Source organism: Protopterus annectens, chromosome 4.part0 (assembly GCF_019279795.1).
Source record: "Protopterus annectens isolate FY-2018-M chromosome 4.part0, PAN1.0, whole genome shotgun sequence".
Classification (NCBI taxonomy): Eukaryota; Metazoa; Chordata; order Ceratodontiformes; family Protopteridae; genus Protopterus; species Protopterus annectens.
Window position 1 is genome coordinate 1,738,509,351 of NC_056733.1, and position 24,811 is coordinate 1,738,534,161.

General features: G+C 36.6%; 1 protein-coding gene across 2 annotated transcripts in view; it reads right to left on the reverse strand.

Annotated features, from left to right (window-relative positions):
• Positions 1 to 24,811, reverse strand: part of LOC122799999 (sialic acid-binding Ig-like lectin 11) — a 426,334-nt gene that overhangs the window by 169,414 nt on the left and 232,109 nt on the right. The window contains exon 5 of one of the 2 annotated variants that reach the window (XM_044069451.1): positions 3,052 to 3,153. The exons of the other annotated variant lie outside the window; for it this stretch is intronic. Within the exon in view, the coding sequence (XP_043925386.1) occupies positions 3,052 to 3,153 (102 nt within the window). The remainder of the gene's footprint in view (positions 1 to 3,051; positions 3,154 to 24,811) is intronic. 2 annotated transcript variants of the gene reach the window in all.

Genomic DNA, 24,811 nt, shown 5'->3' on the forward strand with positions numbered 1-24,811 from the left:
TATACAGAATGATGAAGTTTATATCATATGGGTAATGCATTATCAACAGTTTGTAAACTAGACTAGCAGTCAATGAAAAAAGACAAAAGTAACATTGATCACTGGAATTGCCACAACCAGTGATTACAGTGTCTTACATATGGAGAGATATAAAGTCAGAAAATACTAGGATTTTGCAGGCAGAAACAAGACCAATATGGAATGAAGATACCCAGATAGCTCATATAGTAAAAGGTGGAGCAACATGTCTAATGAAAAAATAATTTACATTTATAATTAGATATGTTACCAATATATGAAACTACAGATGGATTACCAAAGGAAAGAATTCTAGGCACATTGCAGGTGCTGAGAATAGCACTTTTGGTTAACGTTAAAGACTGAAACAATACTAATTTCATGTACATTAATCATGCCCTGACTTAGAAATGTGGTCCATTCCCATCATGATATTAGAAACTCAAAAACCTTGGAGAAATTAAACTGGGATCAGTACACACACACACACACACATATATATATATATATATATATATATATATATATATATATATATATATATATATATATATCTATGTATATATATATATATATATATGTGTGTGTGTGTGTGTGTATTATATATATAATGTATATGTGTTATATACATGTATATATATATATATATATATATATATATATATATATATATATATATATATATATATATATATATATATATATAATATACATGTGCGTGTGTATATATATATATATATATATATATATGTGTGTGTGTGTGTGTGTGTGTGGGTCCCCTTCAGATAATCGAACTTTTAAAAGCTTGACTTTCATATGGCTGTGACCGTATGATCAAACTTTTAAAAGTTTGAATGGTCTAAATAGAGATCTCCATATAGCATGGAACAGGAAGATTTCCCTTTTCTGCAATGTAGTGTGATCTCGGAGTTGGTATATTTAAAAAACAGGGGATGTGGGAGGCACAGTCCCCACATGGGGGGTGCAGGGGGGCTTGCCCCCCTGCTAGACATTTTTATTTTATTTTTTTTTTTGTTGTTTAATTTTTTTTTTACATGTTCAAACTTTTAAATGTTCGATCATATGGTCTCGGGGTCTATATTAGAACACCGAACTTTCAAAATTTCAAGTGTTTTAATATCGACCAGCTGAAAATATTGAAGAAACAGAAAACCAAATGTTTTCCTAGGGAAAGAATTTGGTTGTCCGTTTCTGTTGCTTAGGTATTTTCAGAGCTGTGGTGGAAAGTTAAGGGTCGGGTTCAGGTAAGTGTGCGACTGTGTGGACGTGAGGGTTAGGGCGGATTAGGTGAGTTTGGGTTAGGGCGCGGTTCAGGTAAGTGTGCAATTGTGTGGACCTTAGGGTTAGGGTTTGGGTTAAGGTAAGTGGATAGTTAGTGGTGTACGTATAGTTTAGTGTAGGGTTAGGTGTAAGAGTTTAGGTGTATGTGTGTGGATTGCTGTTTGTTTGGTGTGCTTGTGTTGTGTTGTGTGTATGTGTTTTGCAACAGCAATTTTTTTCCCTAGGAAAAAATTTGCTGTTCTGTATGTTCGATGTTTTAAATTTTCGATTAATAAGGTTCGATATTAGAACACTTGAAATTTTGAAAGTTCGGTGTTCTAATATAGACCCTGGTCTCGGCCATATGAAAGTCGAACATTTGAAAGTTCGATCATATATGTATGTATATCAAAACTTATGAAAAAAAACTTTACAATGACTCTGGCTACAGTTTTCATGATATTCCTTTCTGCATTGTTACTTACATGTGGAACTATACTAAGTTTCAGATGCCTGTATCTGCCCATTCCCATGATAATTTTTACCTGTATGACTGTCAAACAGTCACAAGAGTAGGTATTGCCTATCACAAGTACTGATTACTGTCCTACTTATATTTCCACCATTGTAATATCTGTCCTATACCTACTGTAGACTCATTGTTGTCAGTACAACAGCCCTGTGTTGGAATGTGTACAGCTGCATTTCTCAGTATAATTAGCCTAGTGTCCCTTGATTCTTTTTTCATTATAATGTTTAAAAAAAACTGTCAATATGGTGCTTTTTAATCCTGGTAGCACCTACATCAGTTATTTCAATCAGTTCACAACTGGTTCGATGTGGGTGACATGATTTTCACCCTCCAAAATAGTTGCTAGACTACTTGGAATGACCTAATTCTAAAAAATAAACTTACTGCGACCTGCACGGCAACTAGAGATAAAACAAACTTTAGTAAACTTAAAAAAAAAAATAAGTTTATTCAATGTAACAACACAGGTAAGCACTTCATATTGAATTAACTAATGCTTCATCAGACAAAAGAAAAACTTCAAAGAGTCTCTTCAATACAAAAGCATCACTTCCCAGCTCATTAATACATATTCAAACTGACAAATAAGAACAGAGAAACAATAAATCACCAAGGATATTCACCATCTCATCAGCAAGTGCTGATACAGAGTACGTCTCTTAACAATGACATCACAGAAAACTTCAATCCTGTAGTTTAAAACAGCAGCACTATAAAACACATATTGTGCTCCCCTTCATACAATGCATAAAATTCATGCAAACAGCACAGAATAAACACTATTCTAAAACTATTACACTATATATATATATATATATATATATATATATATATATATATATATATATATATATATATATATATATTTTTTTTTTTTTTTTTTTTTTTTTATCGCCATAAAGTTTTCTAAACCCTGAAACAAATCAATGTGGGATGGGGTGCATTTTAAGGACAGGTTTCAGGGACATGGAATCATTCAAACATGGTGGTTTAAAAGACTGTAACTCAAATATCCACCTTTGTCCTGTAGCTTCAGTAATATTCTAACACCTAACTTAACAGTCTCCAAAACAAAAAGTATCCTTGGTGATTTATTGTTTCTCTGTTCTTATTTGTCAGATTGAATTATTCATGCGTATCTGATTGCTACAAAGTAACATGATTCTGTAGAAATAATGTTTACCTACTCATGCTGTATGAGAGATAGAAAGGAACAATACCTTTAGTTCTGTTGCAAAGGACTAGCACCCCAACAATGAGGAAGAGTACGAACAAAAGCACTCCTATTCCTACACCAACAACCACACTCATCTCCAGGCTGTCTACAATAAAGCATACAAATTAATTAATTAATTAATTAATTAATACATAATAAACAAATAATAAAGAGAGACCGTCAAACATTTTAAATTCTGCTAGTAACTGGCACCATTGTAAGATATGTGTATAACTTTACACTCAGTAACTGTATTTAGAGTCGAAAACACAAATATAATGTGCATTGATAAGCACGTATATTAAAATCTATGTATATACAATATCCCAGATGACTGCATACAAAGAATTATAAACATATAACATCAGCCTATTATGCCATGCACATGGACAGGAGAAACTAGCTGTAATTGTTTCAGCACAGAATCTCAGTACCTGCTTGATCATTGTACTCATGTGCAGGTAATTACTTATTAATCCAGCTGTGTTTAGGTTCATGCTCAGCTTTTAACTTCCTGATACACTAATATGTCTGCTGTTACGCCTTCTGTCTGACAACAAGAACAGACTTGGAGCAGAACAAGTGTTGAGAAGATTAATAATGGTGTAGCTAAACTGCTGACATTTCAGAGTCAGTGGACTAAGGGGAGGGCTGGAGGGAACAGAAGTAGCATGATATATAGAACAGTGGCTATGGCAAATAACAAGGAAATGACTGGCTAGAAAAACAAAACCAAGGACACCCGACTGGCAGATAGTCTGGCAGTGCTGATAGACCAAGATACTTACTTTTAAAATGCCATAGTTAGAGGCAGACAGAATGGATAGTAAGAGTCTGCAGCCCTCAGAAGGACTACATGAAGTGTGGCTGTAAAGTTAAAATAGGAGATGATTTTGCATCACAGATTTAATTAAAACAAAAAGGTTTGCTTACAGCAGCCTAGTATTTAAGATAAGCAGGAACAATGACATAATTAATAGAACGCACAATGTTCAAAGATATCTGGAAAGGAAATGGGTTGTGGACTAAGACTAAGGCAGAAGTGATTTACACATACAAAGATGTAGTGAAGGGAAACGTTGCTGGTAGCTGGAGGGAAAAGGGGATTTTCCTGCTAATGTAGCACATGTTTTAAATGCTCCATAGTTCAGTACTAAGCTAACTTCCCTTGCGAGCCATTTTAAGCCTAACCAATTATCCCTTGTGAGACTCAAACGCTGCACCTTATGTTTGTAAGGCAAACACCTTAGCCATTAAGCCACACTCCCAAATGCTATAGCAGCAGAAAGGCCTGTTGTTTTTATGGACCATGAGCAAGTGTACGAGAGTGGACCAAGCTTGACAGTAACATGATCATACTGGGAAAATGGAAAATGGTAATCGATTTTCCTGGTAATTTTGGATAGATATCTAATAAATTCGCCACCTGAGTATTTAAGGTGATTTTCACTAGCATCTTTGTCATTTAGAAAGTTCTCTTTAGAACTGTGTATATTGTTTTGTATAGTGCTTAGAATTCTTTTCAATAATACTTTAATGAGGAATAACTATACATTTTTTCATGTTAGAGGCTCCATAGTGTTTGTACATGGGGACCTTTTGCTTTGAAATACCTTTAGTAATTTCCTTCTGTTTTCAAGCAAGCATTTCTTCTGTGTGCTTGAGTGCCTCACAAAAAATTATATGTAGAGAATCCAGCATTATAATACCTCAAGTGATTCTGTGTCGACATTGTACTGTACATTAAGCCTCTAAGATGTACGCAAGTAGAAAATATGTGCTCGCACTGTGCTACAGTGTTACTATGTTTTGTAAGTGGGAAACTTTGCATTAAAAACATTTTTAATAACTCGACTGTAACTGTGTTATACAAAAATTGTATTTAGCTACAACTAAGTGATAGACATTTGTCTGCCTGAGCTGATATTGTGTTGTATACTAACCCCTCTCTGCTTGCTACAGTGTTTCACATTGTTTTCAGGAGGTGGAATTATGTTCTAAAATTACCCTTAGTGATTCAGTGACAACACTGTGCTGTGCTCAAAATTTCTTCAGTCATGTTAAACTATGAGACATTTAAAGGCAGCTACTTTAAGTGTTAGAGCAGTTTTAAATAATAATCCATGGCTGTGTATGGGTATTTCAGGATTTACCCAGAATAGGTATATTTGATCATGAGGGTGAAACAAAAGTGATTAACAAAGCCAACCATGGGTAAATTCTGATATACCCACAAACAGGAGTGGACTATTACTTTTATAGAATGACATTATTTAAGAAAGAAATTGCTTACCTTTTTGGAATGATGTCTTTGTATAAAGGCACTTCAGTCTTCTTCTGCATTGTTTTCTGTGTGCTGATGTACTGCACATGTGTATGGGCCTTGCATTCCCACTCTTGCATAGTACGTGAGTGTAGTGCAGGAGAAGCAAAAGAAAAAAGAGAATCTCCACTGCTGTTTTTTTAATGTTTAAAAAAGTCAGGATTTTATGAGGGACGGTGGAGAAATGCAAGGAAAATAAGGTATATTTCTGTTACTTTAGTTTGCAGAACATACCTGATTTTTCTCATATTTTGCTATCCCCCCAGCATTTGTCAATAGAATGTCTGGCTGATCAATCGTACTTCAGCGGACGGACTTTTTTCTCTTGCTATATGCTCGTTTTACAACAGGCAATCTGATTGGGATGTCCACTCAGCATGCTTGTTTTTGAATAACAATAAGCAGTCACTGTATAAAAAATGTTTTATAGATGGACGAATTTTGTTTTGCAGCATCCTTAGTGATTTTGCTCTGTCACTGCATTTTCTGTACACATATTTGCATACAGTATTTGTCTAGTTAGGGAGATTTTTTGGTTAGATATAATTTTCCTGTGTTGACTTTGTGTTGTGTTTAAATTGTAGTCATCGTCATCTATTTTTAATTAAAAAATATTTGCTTACACTTTCTTCACATGGTACTGGGCTTCACGGGGTCTACAGGCAGAGAATTTGACTTAGTATTATGCATAAGTTGTGTGTGCAACATATTAGTTTAAATTTTTTCCCTGTAAAAGCTAGGAAAGCACGATTGCAAAGATGTGTATACACTGGATGTATGTAAATAAATAGTATTCTGAAATTTAGTAATATTGAGTGTAAATATTATCTTTGTAACATTTTTCATCCTTTTTTATGATATCTAGGGCATAAACTGTATCTTTTGTACAGTTCATATAGTATTTATAAACTATTGGGTGCATAATGCAGGATAGATTTTTGGCATTTCTGCAGCACGATTTTAGATGTTGTTCACACTTCTATTAACTGGACACATTAAATAAATATGAGTTAGATGATTTAATGCATAATATTTTAATAGAATGTGCATCATCATGTGGTCAATATATTAAAATCAGGTGTTGGATTCAGTTAGTCAGAACCATGGCTGCTCTATTTTTTTTTGAGTTAATATGTATTATGGATGGTAAAAAATAGATGGGAATACTAATTTCATGTGTCACAATGTAAAATTGATAAACACTATTATTGAATATGTGACATCCCAGAAGGAAAGACTGCAGTCTTAGGTAAAAAGACAACTAGTTGGGGAAACATCGAAAGCATTGGATGACTATATGCTTAATGGAAAAGGGAATGAAACAGTTAGGAAAAAAGAAAAATACAGGCAATATACCATTAGATACATTCACTGCTGGTAAAAAAAGGAAATATCTTACTACATGTGATGAAAGGGGAAAAATACAGCAGACAAATCCCAAGTAAACAATCAAACAGTTCAAGCTACAGTGGAGACTCAATGTTCATTAAAACGTATATTTTGTGATTCCAATAAATGTAAGTCCTTTATGTCTGAGCATACAGTTGAGGTTACAGCTGTTAGAAAGGCAACTAATAAGAACGTAGGGTCTATGGCATTAGAAATGAATGCATTACTTCTTAAGTTTACTCATAGTGAGTCAACTGGTTTTAATACTGATTTTTTTCTTATACTCAGCCAATGAACTTTGTAACTAAAAGGGATATCCATGTTACCAGATTACAACAGAAAATCTATGCATAAACCCTAGAAATAGCCCTGATATGGCAACCATGAACCGAAAGTATGGAAGAGATGATTACTTGAAGACTCTAGACCAGAAATGGCTAAAAAAAAAAAAAAAGGAAATATAAGTGCATAATAGTGGATGAGTCACTTACCACTAATGAGGCAATTGAATCTAGTGATACTCAGAGCTCAGACAACTCACTATTGAAAAGTCATAAAATTATCATACTAAAGGAAGACTTTGCATTAAAAATAGAGTGTGATCCTTATACTAGGAGATTCAATTGTAAAACAATGTGTAACAAGGGCTAGTGATGTGGATAAAGTACAAATCACAGAGTCATCGTATGGTAGATCTAATAATGCTTTACATTGCTATTTTTGCAATGCACAAAGTATAAAGAAACGAAAACAAAAACAGTGAACGACAAAAAAGTTGACTGTGGAAGTGGTGAATGTTCGAATTTGACACAATTTGAACATTCGCCACACTTCTGCAAATGGAATTACTGTGCAGCACACATATATACAAACTCAGAGATCGCACAACAGTGAGGGAAAGGGTACATTTCCTGACCCCCGCTATAGTGCAGTCTGCATTAAAATATCGAAAGTCACAACAGCGAATGCTGTATTACATTCGCTGTTGTACATTTCTATATTTCTTCATTCATTCTTTCATTGCTATCAAATGGGGAATTTCAGACTAATGTAAATCGTACAAAGACCAATCACCTCTTTGATAGTAAACCGCAATTGTGTAAGCATTATATACAGCTAGCTGGCAAATCCTTTCCAGGGTATGTAAAAGTATATGTGATAGGGCTAAAGGGATTGGTATCATGTTTCTTGCTGATGATGCTATAAGATCTACTTACCTTATTAACAGTCTTAAAGTACTTTTCATAGATATACATAGTTCAAAGGACAGTATATGTTTAATATTTTGTTATTGTAAACCTAATATGAATTCACTTCAGCATCATCAATTTTTAACATTGTTAGATGAGTACATAGCTTGCTCCCAAGTCTATCTTAGTGGAAGACATTAATTACTCAAAGATTAATTGTAAAGATTGTATATCTACAAATTATTTTGCCAAGTAATATCTGATTATCATTTCTTTCCATGGCTATACATAACTGCTCAAAGATAATACAGAGGAGAGAATCTTACTAAACCTTGTGGCTTCTAATACTGAATATCTAATTTCTAACATTAGAATATGTAAACCTCTGGGAAAATCTGAACATAATGCTGTAAGATTTCAGATTATGTGACCTAGATCATCGTAAGTCTCAGACAAGAGATTTAATTATGGTAAAATAAGTTATGAACTGATAAAGTATGAATTACAAAAGATACTGAAACTGATTGTGACAAACCAAAATGTTGTCAGCCCAGCTAGCTAGAATTTTGTAAATAATTATATGTCACTTGAAAATACTAGTATGATTTATATAGAAATGTGACACTGCCAATCCAGCTATCTGGAATTTTATAAAAAATTCTTTGTCATTTGTGAATATTAATATGATTAGTATGATTGTCTTACAAATGTAAGAAAACTATATGTTATGTGGATATTAAACTACTGGTGCAGAAGTGTGTGCTTTATTGTATGTTATATATTGAGCTTCAAGAATGTAACCACAGTGTACTCTCCTGAAAAAGAACATAAATGTATATAAACTACATGCCTATGCAAATGTATGTTTTGATGGTAGAAGCTGGAACATACAGAGTTAACTTGCAAACCCTCAGTAAAATAAGTTGAAATTGCTTACGATTGTGTTATCTCAGTTTCAGCTCAGCAAGAAGACAAGCTGTCTAGAGCTAAAGTTTTTCTATGGTCTTGAAACATAAATAATTACTAGGTTTAAAATGTAAAAGTGCTTAACTGTTTTACAACTTCCAGTTCTTGGCAAACTTCTGAGAGATATGTATTTTTGAAAAAGAGGTGCTAAATTCTAAGTTCCTGTTAGCCTGGGAACTGAAGGCAGGTGACAAATAGTGATGTCATCCAGCTGACCCAACAGTAATGTTTTTATATTAATTTTGGAACTTGCAGAGACTGTGCATGTTGTATTTGTCTTTGAACCTGGAAACATCCATCTTCAGCACTTCTGCCTTGCTAATAGTAAGTAACTAGGGAAAAGTATCTTTTAGATGTAGATAGGAATATAGTAAAGATTAGTTTAGATGTTTTCTGTATTTATTTGAGACTGTCCTGCAATGTTGTTTTAAAATATTTCCTGTGATTCTGACCTCTGTAGTCATTGTATTGAGTTATTGAGTATTTTCTTGTTATTTTATTATTTATTATTAAATATATTTAAACCTTTTAATTGTGTCTGGCTTGTTTAGAGATTTTTAAGCTCTTACAGTACTTGCATATGTATTTGGTGACACTGTATAGGCCACTCCTAAATAGCCTTAAACGTCTTGGTCACACTTACCATTTGGACAACAGTAGCATTACACAGTAAGATTGGTCACCCTTTGGGAAGGGCCTTACAGTAACTGATAAGGGGTTCTGGTGGCAGTGATAACTATCTTATGGTCTGGGCAGAAGGGGGCATAGCTAGTAAACCTGTGCCAGCTTTCCATAGGTGTGTGTTTGTGTATAAATCAAATCTCAAAGTATGTGTATGTCAGCTACTCGAGCAGGGACACAAAGCACTGGTTGGACAGAGTGCTGGGAGGACTTGGCTTGGGACCCTGGCTAAGGACTCAACTCTATAGCTGTGCCAGTGGGGAATCTTCTTGGGAATCTGGAGAAAGAGGGAGAAACAAGCCCCAGACTGACTGTGATTTCTGTGTGCTCTTAAGGGAAATTGTACTTTACTGTGTGTGTACTTGTCATACTCCCTATGTGCATGTCCCTCACTGGTGCAAGTGGTGAGGACTGAGGCTCCTTGATTACTGGGCCAGTGCAGGGGCATCACACTGATTATGGTTACAGTCTTTTAAAAAAACTGTTGTATAATCTATTTGAGACAATGTCAGAGAATACATGCAATAGATCATTGAAAATAGATTTCTAAAATAGTAAAGCCAAAACTTAATCAAATTATATAAAAGGAAATAAAGATGTTTTTGTTTATTTAGGAGTCTTTCTTCAAGAAGAAATACGGCTAAGCTAATTAAGATATCAAAGATTTAAAAATGAGAATAAAAATGAAAAAGGGTAATTCTGAAAGAGATAAGCAGCTGAGAATAAAAAGCAGTATTATAATTATATTAACTCTTACAAAACAAATAAATAATGAGGAAACTTCTCTGTGTGGAAGATTTAAGATTCACTATTGTTCAGGCACCTAATAAAAACCATACTGTGAATATCCCACCCAATTACAGGTGGTATAAATACTTTCTTTAAAAACCTTCCAAACTATAACTCCACTGATGAAAGTAGGGAAGCACAAGCTAGTTCATGTCAAATATTTGTTATTTAAAACGCACAAACAAGCAATCCAAATAATAGTTGTTTTTTTTTTTCATTTACTATTTGGATCATTTGTCACTTTAAAGCTTAGTGAATTTATGGAAACTAATCTACAGTTAATTACTAATGCTTTTAATGATATTTTTCTAGAATACATGATAATATACCTCATGTGAAAGACTTTCTCACCTTCTGTTATTAAGAATGAAACTTTTCCTGTTACGACATCAGGCATGACAAAGGATTTACTAAACAAACTAGAAAAGAACACTTCTACAGGTCCAGATTTTCTACTAGCTATTATATTAATAAATCTTAAGTCTGGTCTAGTTAAATCATTACTTCATTCACTCTATAATTTATTAAGCACTGGGATAATACCAATGAGCAAGACATTTTCCAATATTACACCAATACATAAAAAGGATACTGCAGAAGATGTGAATAATTACAGGCCTGTAAAGTTAGCATCTATTTCAGGTAAATGTTTGAAAAGATGCCCACTTAATATAATCAAGTTACAGAAAATGACAAATGAAGCCACTGATATGCAACAGCATAGATTTTTTTAGAGGTCAAGCCGCAGTAACCAAAATAATTCATTTTTATAATGAAGTAACAACAGCTATGGATTTAGGCATAAAATCTGGCACTATATTTTTAGATTTAGCTAAGGCCTTTCATGTGCCAACTTGCATATCAATTACCAGTGCTTTATTTAATAACAAGTATAACTTCTAATTAACCAGATAGATATGGAAGTGGTTAACAGGGAGAAAACAACTGGTCTTTCTTCAAAGTTCCAAGTTAAACACAACAGAAATAATAAAATGCAGAGTGCCACAGTGATCTAGTCTGTGGCTTTTTTTCTTTAAACTGGTCTTTGCATGCATCCCAAAACATAATTCATTCTGGTTGAATAAATATGCAATCAGTTGTAAACTATGTTTTATGATTGTTAGTGATAAGGATTGTGATGAGATGAATTATTATTTCATGAATTTTTATAGGAATAAAATTTAGCACTGAAAAGCTCAAGATTTTATTCTTTAAGAAACCCTCGGTTTATGAACCTGCTAAACTGTAGTATTCAACAAGTGATGAAACAGAGAAATATAAAGATTTAGGAATATTAACTGAAAACAATACGTCATTTTCTAGACATGAACATTGCTATGAAATAAACAATGTGGCAAGTTAATTCTTTATCATCAAATATCACCATAAGAGATGTCACTTGCATGGTTACTTTGTATAAAGTATATATAAGACACTTATTAGAATACAATAGTCTTCTATGTATCTACATGCCTGCTCAGCTTAAACAACTTCATAGGGTTCAGAGAAAATTCATCTAGAGAATTAAATCAGTATCAGATATCCATACAGAGACAGATGTAAGGAATTTGATTTGTTCTCTTTACATTATCACTACTTTAGAGGCATTATTTTATTACTTATAAATTTTTTAACAATAAAGAATTGAGCGAGCTTTTGCATGTTAATACAGATGATGTGGAAAAATCACATATGCACAAGAACAAGAATTATTGTGTTGCAAGGTATACAACTGAACAGAGATTGTGATTAACCATATATCCCAAATCAGGAATAAGCTTCCATTGTATGTTCAAAATCTGCTAACATCTTAATCTACAAAAAAAAAAAAAACTTTGATGAATAGGTGAACAAATATGTTTACAATCTTGAGTTCTCAAAGTGTGTGTTTCTCTATGGCCTTCAATCAGATATACCGTAACTTGCCGACATGTGAGCCAGCAATGCCAAAGGAAGACAATTTTTCTGTATTAAACTAGCATTGTGGTTCACAATAAACTGTATTTGTTGGAGCTTGGCAAAGGGGTTTGTGTGCATGGTAACTCACTACACTTGACATTAGTCAAAAGTCAGACGTTTTACAGCAGGATCTCATTTCAGTAATTTGAACATGAGGTTGGGGATATGTTATCTAATAGGGATATCTCCTTATGTGACTTTGAACTAGGATGGGATTTCATGTCAGTTGTAAGATTTTAGAAGATAATACAGTTACTGTTTTTCATAGAAAATAATGGAAAGCAGTTGCAGAAATTATTAATGTGTAACAACATATTTGTTTTGTTTCTATTAACTGGGCAGTGCCCTGTTACAGAGGAGGTCTAGCAGAAACATCTCAAAGTCACTTAAAAAAAAGAAACAGTCAAGAGCATGAACAATTGGATACATGTGTATATCATATGGAAATCATAGCTAACACAAATGTGGCACTTGCTACACAACTACATATATTAGCATTGGTTCATTCAAATTACTACTAAATAATAACATGGAAAAAATAGACTGCAAACATCCATACAACGAAACTAGCATGTTGTCATAGAAGAATCTGCAAAAACATCACTTAATTTTTTTTATAATTCAGAGTAAGTGATAGTCAAACTTACAATATAGGCAAAAGAAATAAGAGATTTCTAAAGAAGGACAAAGATCCAATGCTGTGGGTAGGAAACATAAAATGATGAAATAATGATAAAAATAAGGTAAGAGATGGGGTGAAAGGAACAAAAAGATGATAAGGGCAGCAAAACGACTAACTGAACAAAGTTTAGAAAAAGCTTAGACAAAAATAATAGGAGAGAGAAAGACAGACACGATCATTAAATACCACAGCAAAAAGAAAAAAATTGGAAAGAATGATAAGAATGCAACTGTAACAATTCAGACCTTCTTTGTGGTATAAAAGTATGAAGCCCTATGACAAGATGATATGGCACCAGCTGGTGGCCTGGTTGCTGGAGGAATAGACACTGGGAGCAAGAAGGTCAAGGCATTATGCCTACTTGCCTCTCTCAAGGGGGAGGAACAAGAAGGGCATGCTGGAGTAGTTCACTGTTGCCTGCTCCTAGTAGAGATTGTGAGTTCAGAAGAACAGCATTTGCTGTCCAGGTATGTAGGTATACATTAGACAGTGATGTGCATTACCCCACAGGTTTAGTGTTGCCATTCATATGCTAATATTCTATACCTACAAGCAACAGATTTAATGCCTGCATGTTCAGGGAACAGGACTTACAAGAAAAAAACAGATGCCCACAGATGAATCCCCACTTTGCAGAGATATGCATAATCAATGAGATATTGCTGTTCATTAACACAAAATGCACCTGGCAAAGAGAAACATGTGAGGTACACCTGTAGTATGTGGTGGCATAAAGTATGAAGGGATCTACTTCATGTTGTCGAAAAACTACTTAAGCGAAATTCAAAATGTCAGGACCACTTTGCTGAAATGGCATGTTATCAAACATCTGGAACATCGCAATTTCACTCCAGGAAACTAACCAATGGGCCACCATGGTGAACTTTGCCCTTTTCTCCACTATAGTGTGATCTCGGAGTTGGTATAGTTAGGGGAGTGAGGTTGCAGAACTCCTTATGGGGAGGGTGTGAGGTTGATTTGCTTCGGTTTGTTTTTTCTGTGTTGGTGGACAAGTGGTTAGTTTCCCGGAGTGAAATTGTGATGTTTCAAGTGTTAGATAACACGCAATTTCAGCAAAGTGGTCTCAACGTTTTGAATTTCGTGTAAGTGTTTTTTTCAACAATATGAAGTAGATCCATATGAAGCTATAGTTTGTGCCAGCAACCTGAGGTCAGTAGTAGTTGGCAAACAAAAAAAAAAAACAGGGCTATTAGATAGTGCCTCCTTAGCACAGTTGTAAAAAGGCTAAAACTGGGACAGCTTTAGCCTCTACATCTACTTCTTTAATTTGGTGAAAGTAGGCGTTATTAAAAACAAAACAAAAAAAAGTTATTAGAGAGTAGTAGGTCAAATAATGTTTAGTAAATGTTAATCTGAGTATTGCTAAATTCATTACATGTGATCACATGTAACATGACAAGCCTCAAACATGCATCCTATGGTATGGAAATACATAAAGAATCAATGTCAACCGTACACACTGTAGTTTCGGTATCTTCAAATTTGTATTCTCTGAGCATGTCTGGAAAATTCCCCAAATCTTTAATATAAGAAGGGGTACTCTGTACCAAAAGATTTAAGATGCTAGCCAAGAAAATATAAATATATTGGATCTTAGATCTTGCTCCTGCTTCTATAGGTCTAAAAGGAGGCAGAATCACATTCTTGTGGATTTATATATGTTCCAATGGCATAGAAGCAGGGTGACTGTAGGTTGGCCAGGGAGGACAGGATGAAGCAGCTAATGTCTAGCTCTTCTATCTCAGGGAGAGACTGTGGGGGAAACCTGATGCCTGTGTGAAAGACTAGGACAGCCAGAGGACATCCCATGTTAACACAAGCGGGTAGCAATGACATCCTGATTCATTACATGAGCCATCACAGGATCATAGAAAGTTACTAGTCTAATGGCCCTGGGACCCTTACAAGCCTAGCCAAGAGTTTTTCTCCCAAAAAAGAAACCTCAGTCAGGATCTGTCACCCCTGTCAATGAGGGATACAGCTGGTACCCCTGGGACAAATTTGTGGTTTCCCATCCACTCATCAAGGTTATGCTTGAAGAGGGTCAGCTAGGTACTGTGTTTGATATGTATGGGAAGTCTATTGCAGAGATATGCATGATCAATGAGATATTGCTGTTCATTAACACAAAATGCACCTGGCAAAGAGACAGGGCAGCCTCTGGGATACAAACCTGTCTCTCCAGCAGGTTTTGTTAATGTCACATATTAGATTTAGGCCTTTCATGCAGGTAATGCGCAAGGAGTTAGACTTACAAATATGGAGCATCTCTAGTAGGACAAGGTCTGAGATTGCCTTGTAGGTGAGACACAGATCATCTCTGTGCAATCTGTATGATACCATGTAGAGTGATAGTGATCTGATCCTGTCCACATAGGACAGGTGTTGGAGGCCATGGATTCTCTTTGTGAGGTATTGATGTGGCTTTTCTAGTTGGTGCAGGTGTTTGTAGAGCTACATACCAAATGGGGCACTGTACTCAATTATTGGTCTGATGAGGGAATAGTACAGAGAGGTAATAACCTCCTTTTCTCTGGATGCAATCCCTTTACTTATGAGATGAACTAAGTGAAAGGCTTTTCTGACCACTGCCGCTACATGATGGTCAAATTTGAGATTGTTGTCAACCTGTGTATCCAGGTCTCTCACCACTGGTTGTGAGCTTAGGGGATTGCTGTTGATGTGGCAATCAGTAGGGGCCATGTTTTTGCTGAATGGTATGGTAATACATTTTTTGCATTTAACTTAAGGCCATGACTTTGGCACCAGTCATTTGTTGCTGTGAGACCCTCTTGTAGTATGTTAACATCATCTGGGGAGTCAATGACATCACCCCAACTTACAGTCATCTGCAAACTTGGTCAGCCATTGGCCTTTTGTCTTTGCCTAGACCTCTGAGAAGTAGATGCCAAACAGTAGGGGTCCCAAGACAGATCCCTGGGGAATACCACTAGTGAAAGGTCTACTATCAGAAGTGGAGGCACCTATTTTGCCCTTGTGGGTCCTATCGGTAAGCCAGTTTGCCACCTGATGAGACAGGGATTTATGCCAAGTTGTGTTAGCTTTTTGATGATGGCTGAGTGGGGGATTGTGTCAAAGACTTTGGCCAAGTCAAGGTAAGCTGTATGTACTGACTTTTCCTCATCCATGACCTTGGTGACAGTCTCAAAGAAGTCAACTAGGTTCAACAGGCAAGATCTGCACTTGATGAATCTGAACTGGGTGGGGTCAAGTGCCTGGAGATTGTTTATATCCTTGTTTAAGAGATCCATAATAATATGCTCCATGGCTTTACAGATCAGACTTGTCAAACTAATGGGGTGATAGTTCAGAGGGTCAGTAGTGGCACCACCTTTGTGCAAGGGGATGACAATGGCAGTTCTCCACTCTACTGGAATGAAGCCTGTAGTTAGGCTGTGGTTGAATAGGGTGCTCAATGGCAAAGATAGTTCTTGCTGGAGATGGTGCAGAATACAGCCTGGGATACTATTCTGTCCCATGGAAGCTGTGTTCTTTGTCTTGGACAGGGCTTTAACACTTAATCTATGGAGATTTGAGGTGCAGGACAAGTATCGAGGATGTAGAATGGGCCTTTGGGGAGTAACAGGGGGTGAAGTTTGCACTGAATCTATCTGCTAGTAGGTTGGCTAAGTCAACAGGATCGGTGCAAGTGGTACCATTAAGTACTAATTTGGAACAAACTTGGACTTTGCCATGGAGGTTCCTGATGTAACTGAGGAAGGCTTTGTGGTTTCCCTTTGTTTCAGATGCTAGTTTCAATTTATAATTGGCTTTGGAGGTTTTCACTAGTGATCTAATTTGCCTGTTGAGGCTAAGGAGGGAGTTTTTCCAGTTGGGAATTTGTGCCTTTTTACCCTTGGACAACAGTTTCTTCCTTTTGTTGTAAGGTCTGTTGATAGAGGGTGTCCACCAGACAGGTTTGTGTTTCCTTGAGGAGCAGGATATAGTTGGATATGGTTGAGTCCATGCAGTTGTATAGGTGCTTGTATACTGCATTGGTGTACTGTTCAGCATAGTTGTCTACATCCTCTGGTGGGGGGTGGTGTGAAGCTACTGATACCCTCCCTTAGGAGGTTGTAGTCCGCTTTTCAGAAGTTTTTTAGCCTGTTACGGCTGGGGGGGGGGGGTGGTCAGGATAGAAACATCAAATGAGACAGACCAATGATCTGATATCACCAGAGAAGAACTTACTATGGGAGTGGTGCAGTGGTCACCCATGTTGGTGAGAACCAAGCATAAAATGTTATCTCCCCTTGTGGAGAATTAGACGAGCTGGTCTACTGCATTAGAACTGTTGAAGTCAAGGAATCATTGGGTAAGTACATTAGTGCAGGAATAGTTCACCCAGTCTATGATGGGGTAGCTGAAGTCACCAAGTATCAGGGTGTTAGGGGGTACCTTGATGGAGTCAAGTAGGTCCAGGTAGGAGGAGTGGGTGTCATGAGTCATGGAGGGGAGTCTATAGCTGGCTATACTCTGGGTGTGTATCTTGCCAACTGTCCATTGCACCTGGAGTAGTTCTAGTGCATCATGCTGGCAAACTAGTAAGGAGGTATACTTGTCTTTAATGAAGATAGAGACTCCGCCACCCATAGCCTTTCTGACCTCATTTTGAGGTCAGAATGTGTGGAATGAGGTATAGCCTGGTAAGGCAGAAGTGTTCTCTGCAGCCTTGAACCAAGTTTCTGTGGCTGCACAGATGTTGGCATCTTCTAGTGCGAGGAGAGCCTCCAGTGAGTGCATTTGCAGGTTAAGGCTCCTATTGTTAAGCAGCATGACCTTCAATTTGCTTTTTGACAGATCTTTTATTTTGGAAGATTTGTTTTTGGGACATTGCCTAAAAAGGCACAATGGGGAGGCAAGAGCCTTGGCCAGAATCCGGAATCCCAGAGGTGACAGGTGGAGGCCATCTCTGGCAAAGCATCGAGGCCTGTCAACCATGTCATCCCAGGCAGACGGATACTGGATTCCCTTGTAATGACACCAGAAACTAGGGCAATTGTTGAAGTCAATTACTTTTTTTGGTATTGTGGTATAATTCGTGGTGAGGGTAGGATGCTGCTTAGGGCTAGGGTCATACCTGCCTGAGACACATACTCTGAGAGCTCAATCATGTTTCTCTTCATATAGTCAAAGGAGGTACATCTCAAGTCATTCACACCAACATGGACAATGACAGAGTCATACTTGTACCTGTTGTGGTGAGACTTAAGTGCATGCATGATGTGGTGGGTTCTGGCACCTGACAGACAACTGACCGTGACCTTCTCCTTGTCGATGAGCGGGACATTGGTGTGTCTTACAACTGAGTCGCCAATGACTAGTATGTTTGGTTTATTGTTATGCCTTATGGGCTGTGTTTGTGAGACACTGGTGTGTTGTCTGCTGTGTGTGATGTGTTTGGTGTTGTGTGTGGAATGATTGTGAGTTTGTTTTGGCAGTCTCTGCTGTTTAGGTAAGTTTTTTTGAAGACCTCTGCATAGGTGTGTGTGTGTTGTGCTTGGCTATGTGATGTGGGCGGTGTGGTGTTTGTGCTGGCAATCTCCTCTTTGTCAGGAGTACTGACTGTAGCGAAAGACAGCATGGATTCCAGGTTACTGATGTAGATGCATTTCTCGCAAGTAAAAGAATTGTGTACTAGGAGGATGGGTCTGTCAGTGAACATGAGACAGTTGCTTCATTGTCTCAGTATGCCTATGTTGACCAAGCTGGCAGGAGAAACTGATGGGAATTGTCCAGACATAGTGTTCTGAAAATTTGCGCCAACTTATGGAGAGAGGGTTTTGATAAGGGTTTGTCCACAAGAGTGTAGGCCACAAAAACCTTCTTAAATGTAAAATAACTAGCTTGAAGCCCAAGGGCTAAAACCAAAACTAAGAGGCTTAGAAGAACAGATAAATTTAATCAGGCTGCTAACAAGCAGTAAAAAATGCAGTAAAATAAATCACTTGAACACTTAAGAACAAGCAGCAAAGCAAAATAAGGTAATAAAGTAGGAAGAACACAATTACAGTAAAAGCAGCTGAATAAAGTGCAAACATTTTTTTTCTTTTTTTAAGTAGAGAGGAAGACATCTCCATAGTGTGTTGTGCTTGGCAATGTGATGTAGTATAGTTCAGCTTACATGCCTACAGTGGGGTGTTACGACCATGTGTTCTTTGGTGTCATTTAGTGGGTTTGCAACAACACATCTGGTTATACCATCCTTTGCCATGTAAACTAGACTTTGCTGCAGTGGGACTTGTACCAAGCGTGGCTGTTCATTGGCCAGCTGCTATAGGAATGATAGCTTCCACATTCCATACTCACTTACTCCCTATCAGATCTCTCACTCTGACTCTCTGTGCCTCAACAATGAGGACAATTGAGACTGACTTCCTGAGGTGGGGGTAACATCTAAGGTACCCAGTAATGAGTTATTGGGGTTCCAGAGATGTGCAAGCATAAACACCAGTGAAAAAAGCCTGAAGCTGTGCAGGGTTGGGGGGTTGGGATGGCGGTGGGGGTCAGAGGAAACTAAAATAAAATTGTAAGAATCAAAGTTAGTGTACTCCTGTGTCAGCAAGTCCAAAAGGCAATCATCCACTTTTCTATAGCAATTATTAATTTAATTTAATATAATATAATATAATATATTATAATATAATATAATATAATATAACATAACGTTACATTTTGGTAACTTATGTCAAAAGACAATAATGTATTCATTTATTTTAACATTTCTATAAGTATTCGTGAGGACAGTTGTATTCCCCTTATTACTTTTCATGTATGAAAGGTACAAATAGTTCAGAAGTTCATTCACAGCAGCTGTTTAATAGCCAACAAGTTATAAATCTTGTGTTTAGGTGTAGAACAAAACAGTTGCTTGAAAGCTAAGTCACAATGTCTACAAAAGAAGCTAGTGCAGAATGCAGTACTTGGTTGAATGCACTCCTTTTAGCTCAATGGGAACCATTCATAACATTAAAAACACTGACGTCCTTTAATATATATTGTAAATGTATTTTTCCTTGCAAAACAATCTAATTTCTAGCAAAATAGCTCACTGATACTCTGAACCTAGGCACCGTCAGCACTGAAACTGCAGCCCTTGTCCTTGCTCTCTACCTTTCCCATTGTAGAACACTCTCTGCTGGCTGTTTGAGGTGTAATTCCTTGAAGTCACCAAACTGATCAATCTCTGATGCCCATGACGGTTCTCTGTTACTGTTTCACCTCCTCAAAGCTGTCCACCGTGATCTTCTAAGGTGAGGGAACAGATCTATGCCCTCTACCCAAGAAAAACAAATCTGACTACTTCCAGTTCACTTCTCAATATCTGATTGGCTGTCTCTGCCTGGTAAAACATACTCTTCATCCCGACAACAGGCATCTGTGATAACTTCAGTTCCCTTGTTATTATGTTCTACCATTGTTGTTGCATGTCTATCTATTTTTGGAAAGACTGCCAAATAAATAACTCTAAGTGACTGAAATGTACTGTATGTTTCTGTTTCTTGATCAAACTCAGTAATTTCACATTCCAAACACTTGATTTTGTTTTTGTTGTGCCTCTTTCAAATTCTTATCAATTAATTTCCAGTCCTGTAAAACAGATGAGCTCATGGATCATTGTAGGAATAGCTCACTGGAAATCTGTTGACTCAAAGGAAAGGTGACAATAATGCTAGTATCTGTTTGAGGTGGAGATTATACCAACAATTTTCCCAGTGTCTTCCTTTACATGTTACCTCATCTTTTCTGTCAAAATCAGTTCACAAAAATCTGTCTCTCACATCTTCTTTTAAAGATTTTATGCAAATTCTGAATTGCCCATGGATTATGGATTACACCAGTCTGTCCTGATACTTCCTTACAGCTCAGATTCTAATGGAGTTGTACTGTTATAAACTGCAGCCAATTCAGGCACACAGATAACCTGCTTATGGAGACAGTGCAGGTAGCCAATATCTCCATCAGGAACTCAAGAAATTGAGAATGTCAGTGTTGTATAAGATATCATTTCTTGCATATCAGTTCATACTAATATGTGCACAGAGTGAAAACTGTTGATTTCTTAATGTGACCTTAATCAAAATAATAGAATTACTTACAGTATTTTGACAAGTCAACCTTATTCCTTCTTAAAGCATACATTTAATCAATAGCATCAAAACACAGAGCATTAAACTGTAAAATAATAAAATCAAAAATAAAAATGACAAATAAAACCAACAAGCAATACGTTATTTAAAAGAATTCAGTAAGTGCTTTCATCTCTTTACAAGACTTCTTCAGACTGAATAAACAAGATACAATACCATATTTAAACAATTTGTTAATAAAAAAGGAAAAAGTTTTAAAACTTATTTTCAGTACAAATTGAGTCTTCCCAATTTAAATACAATAGAATTGGAATGGTCCGATGTTATAATTGTAGCTTTTGTCACCATTTATATACTGGGATTACAGAGATAAAAGTGAACAACTTCAATATTAAGATAAAAGGGAGGTACTCTTGTAAATCTAAATTTGTTTTTTACCTGAGTCTTCTCCTCTTGTGATACTTTTTATACATGCAGAACCACAAGAGAACTGAGCCATAGAATTTATGAGGATCAATATGCAATAAATACAAAAGGTGAGAAAAATGCTCTTAGTAAGCACTGTAGCCACAGCACTTGTCAAGTGCAATTTAAAGTTATTCTTTTAGAACAAATTGTGAATTTTAAAAATCTGCTAGATGCAGAAGATGAAATTGACTGGAGGGAGTATTTATGGCAGGTTAAGTTAGAAGGCTGCTATCCCCCAGGTTTAAATGACAAAGAGAATTTTAAAGTTTTTTTAAGGAAGAAATTAAATAATTGATGAATTCATATTATGTGATTTAACAAATTGTTTAAATGTGGTGTTTGCATCTTGTTTTATTCAGTCTGAAGAAGTCTTGTAAAGAGACGAAAGAGCTTACTGAATGCTTTTAAATAAAGTATAGTTTATTTATTGGTTTAATTTAAGTTGTTTCTATACATTTAATCGATACTAACAAAAATGACAATAAAAAAATTCCTGGAAAGCCAGACTCATCACATCCCTATTATGTAGTGAACCCTGTTGTTTTTTAGAACTGTCATTTAAACTACAAGTAACTCAGGATTTTACAGTAAGTAAGCTGTTTACAGATAATTCATTTGCCAGTGGCACCAATGAAACCATAAGCATTTAATTTTGTAACACCATTGGGAATGCCTCAATCCATGCAGCATCAACATTGTAGAGGGCTGTTTTCAGTGAAGCACATTCTATGCAAGGCACATAGCTAAAGTTATTACAATGCCTTCTCTGTAGAAGAGCTAAAACATCTGGAAACATTTTAAATATTGTTGACTTTAATGTGACATTGAATGGTGTAGTCATTGTTATTGAAATAAAACAGTAGTATATAAAGGAATCATATGTTACACTTTATTCTTATCAGGTGTCATAAAAGACTCAACAGCATTTTTTTTTTTGCATTTCTTTTTTAATTTCATGGTTTGTGCTACATATATTGTATATACACTTTAATTTATTGAATGGAACATCTTGTGGCAAATTGTAAGCATTAAATTGTTCATTATAAAACCTTCCCTGGGATCATCAATGCCTACACTAAGTGTACTAAGTATACACTGTTCTGAGTAAACTGGCAATGCAAGCATAACTCACACCTTCTTCCTCCTAATTATTAGTTTTCCTATTGATTTTCTTGCAGCCTTAAGTATCAAAGGAGATTCATAAAGGTTGCAACGAAGTGTAGACTACATGTGCACTTAATGTAATCTTTCTGAGTGACTAGAAAGCACAACAAAATTGGTAGGGATGTTCTTAAATACAGATCATGTACCCTTAGTGTACACATAGTGCAGGCATTAAAGAATTTGGCCCGTTGTCTTGAAGTCTAGACAGTTAATTGATAGACCATTCAGTACCAAAACCAAAACTCCAATGCATAGACAACTGTTTACCATTTACAGTCTGTCTGTGTCCATTAGAGGCATGAGTGTCAAACCGGGAATGAATTTCCAGTTCCCCATCCAGCTGTCCAAGTTACACTTGAATTGGGTTAGGGAGATACTCTGCTTCACATGGATTCGGAACCTGTTTCAGAGAAGGGGTAATATCTGGGATACATACCTGAATCACCAGCAGGTCCTATTTATATCATAAGCAAGGTTTAAGTCTTAAGACTGGGTTATTCTGGTGATGTTTATTTTGCAGATATGCAAGAGGTCCATCAGAGTAGGGTCCAATGATGCCTTGTATGCCAGGCAGAGATCTTTTCTCAAAAACCTGCATGAGGCAGAATAAAGGGATAAGGCTTTTAGGTGGTCTGCAAAGGATGAGTTATTTATGCCCTTATTCTTTCAGTAAGGAACATCTATGGATGTGCCCGGTTAGATGAATATCAAATGGAGAATTATACTCAATGATTTGTCTGATGAGTGCTGAATACAGAGGAACAATGACCTCCTTGGACCTAGATTCTATACCTTTGTTAATAGATTGCATAACAGTGAATGATTTCCTCAACTACCATAGACAAGTGATGATCAAAGGCTAGATTACTGTCTATATGTGTCCCCAAGTCCCTGACTATAGGGTAGACTCTAAGGAGTGTGTTATTAATATGGTAGTTACCAGGCATGGCTGACTTCTCAAAGATACTATTATGCATTTCCTGGCATTTTGTTTTAGTCCATGCCTCTGACACCAGTCAGTGTCAGCCATTCTTACAGAACATTAGTGTATGTGGGAGATTCAAAGACTGGTCCTAAATTTGGTCAGCCAGAGGCCCTTGGCATTGGTCTTGGCTTCAGAGAAGTAGATGCCAAAAAAGAGCAGTGCCAGGACTGACCTCTGAGGAATTCCACTGGTGATTGGCCCTTTTGTAGAGGTTAACTCCCCAATTCTATCTTCATGGGTCTTGTCTGTAAGCCAGCTGACTATACACTGGGTGACAGAAGGGTTTATAACTAACTTCTTGAATTTGCCAGTGATGCCTTGGCCAGATCAGGGTAGGCAGTGTGAACTGTTTTTCCCACATCCATTACCTTAGTAACCTTCTCAAAGAAGTCCACCAAGTTGATTAGGCATGACCTGCCCCTGACAAAACTAAACTGGGGTGGTTCCAGTAGTGTATGGAGGTTTCCTGTGTCATTATTGATCCTTTCCATGATAATTATTTCCATGGCTTTGCATATGAGACTTGTGACACTTATGTGTCTGTAGTTCCAGGGTTAGTAGAAGGCCTGCCTTTCTGTACAAGGATGAAGGTTGCTGCTCTCTATTCATGACACATGAAGCCCATTTTGAGGCTATGGTTAAATAGTGATTCCAGATGGTCTGATAGGTCATGTTTCATGTTATTCAGAAGGCAGCCTGGAATATTGTCAGGGCCTATCAATGCAGTATTATTGGCCTTAGAGAGAGCATTGGGGTAGATATATTTGATGGTATTTCTGGAAAGGAGTATTGGGAGAGAGAGGGGTACAGTTAAAGCTGAATATTTTTGACAGTAGCTTTGCTATATCTTTTAGCTCAATGTAGGTGGCTCCATTAACAAAGAGATCTGTACACAACTGTGTATTGTCTTTGAGGTTGATAACATTGCTAAAGAATGGTTATGCTTGTCTTTGGCCTGGAAGGCCAGAATTACCTCAAATTTGGCTTTGGTAAACTCTATTTGTCCTCTGAGTTGATTGTATGGTTTGATGAGAAT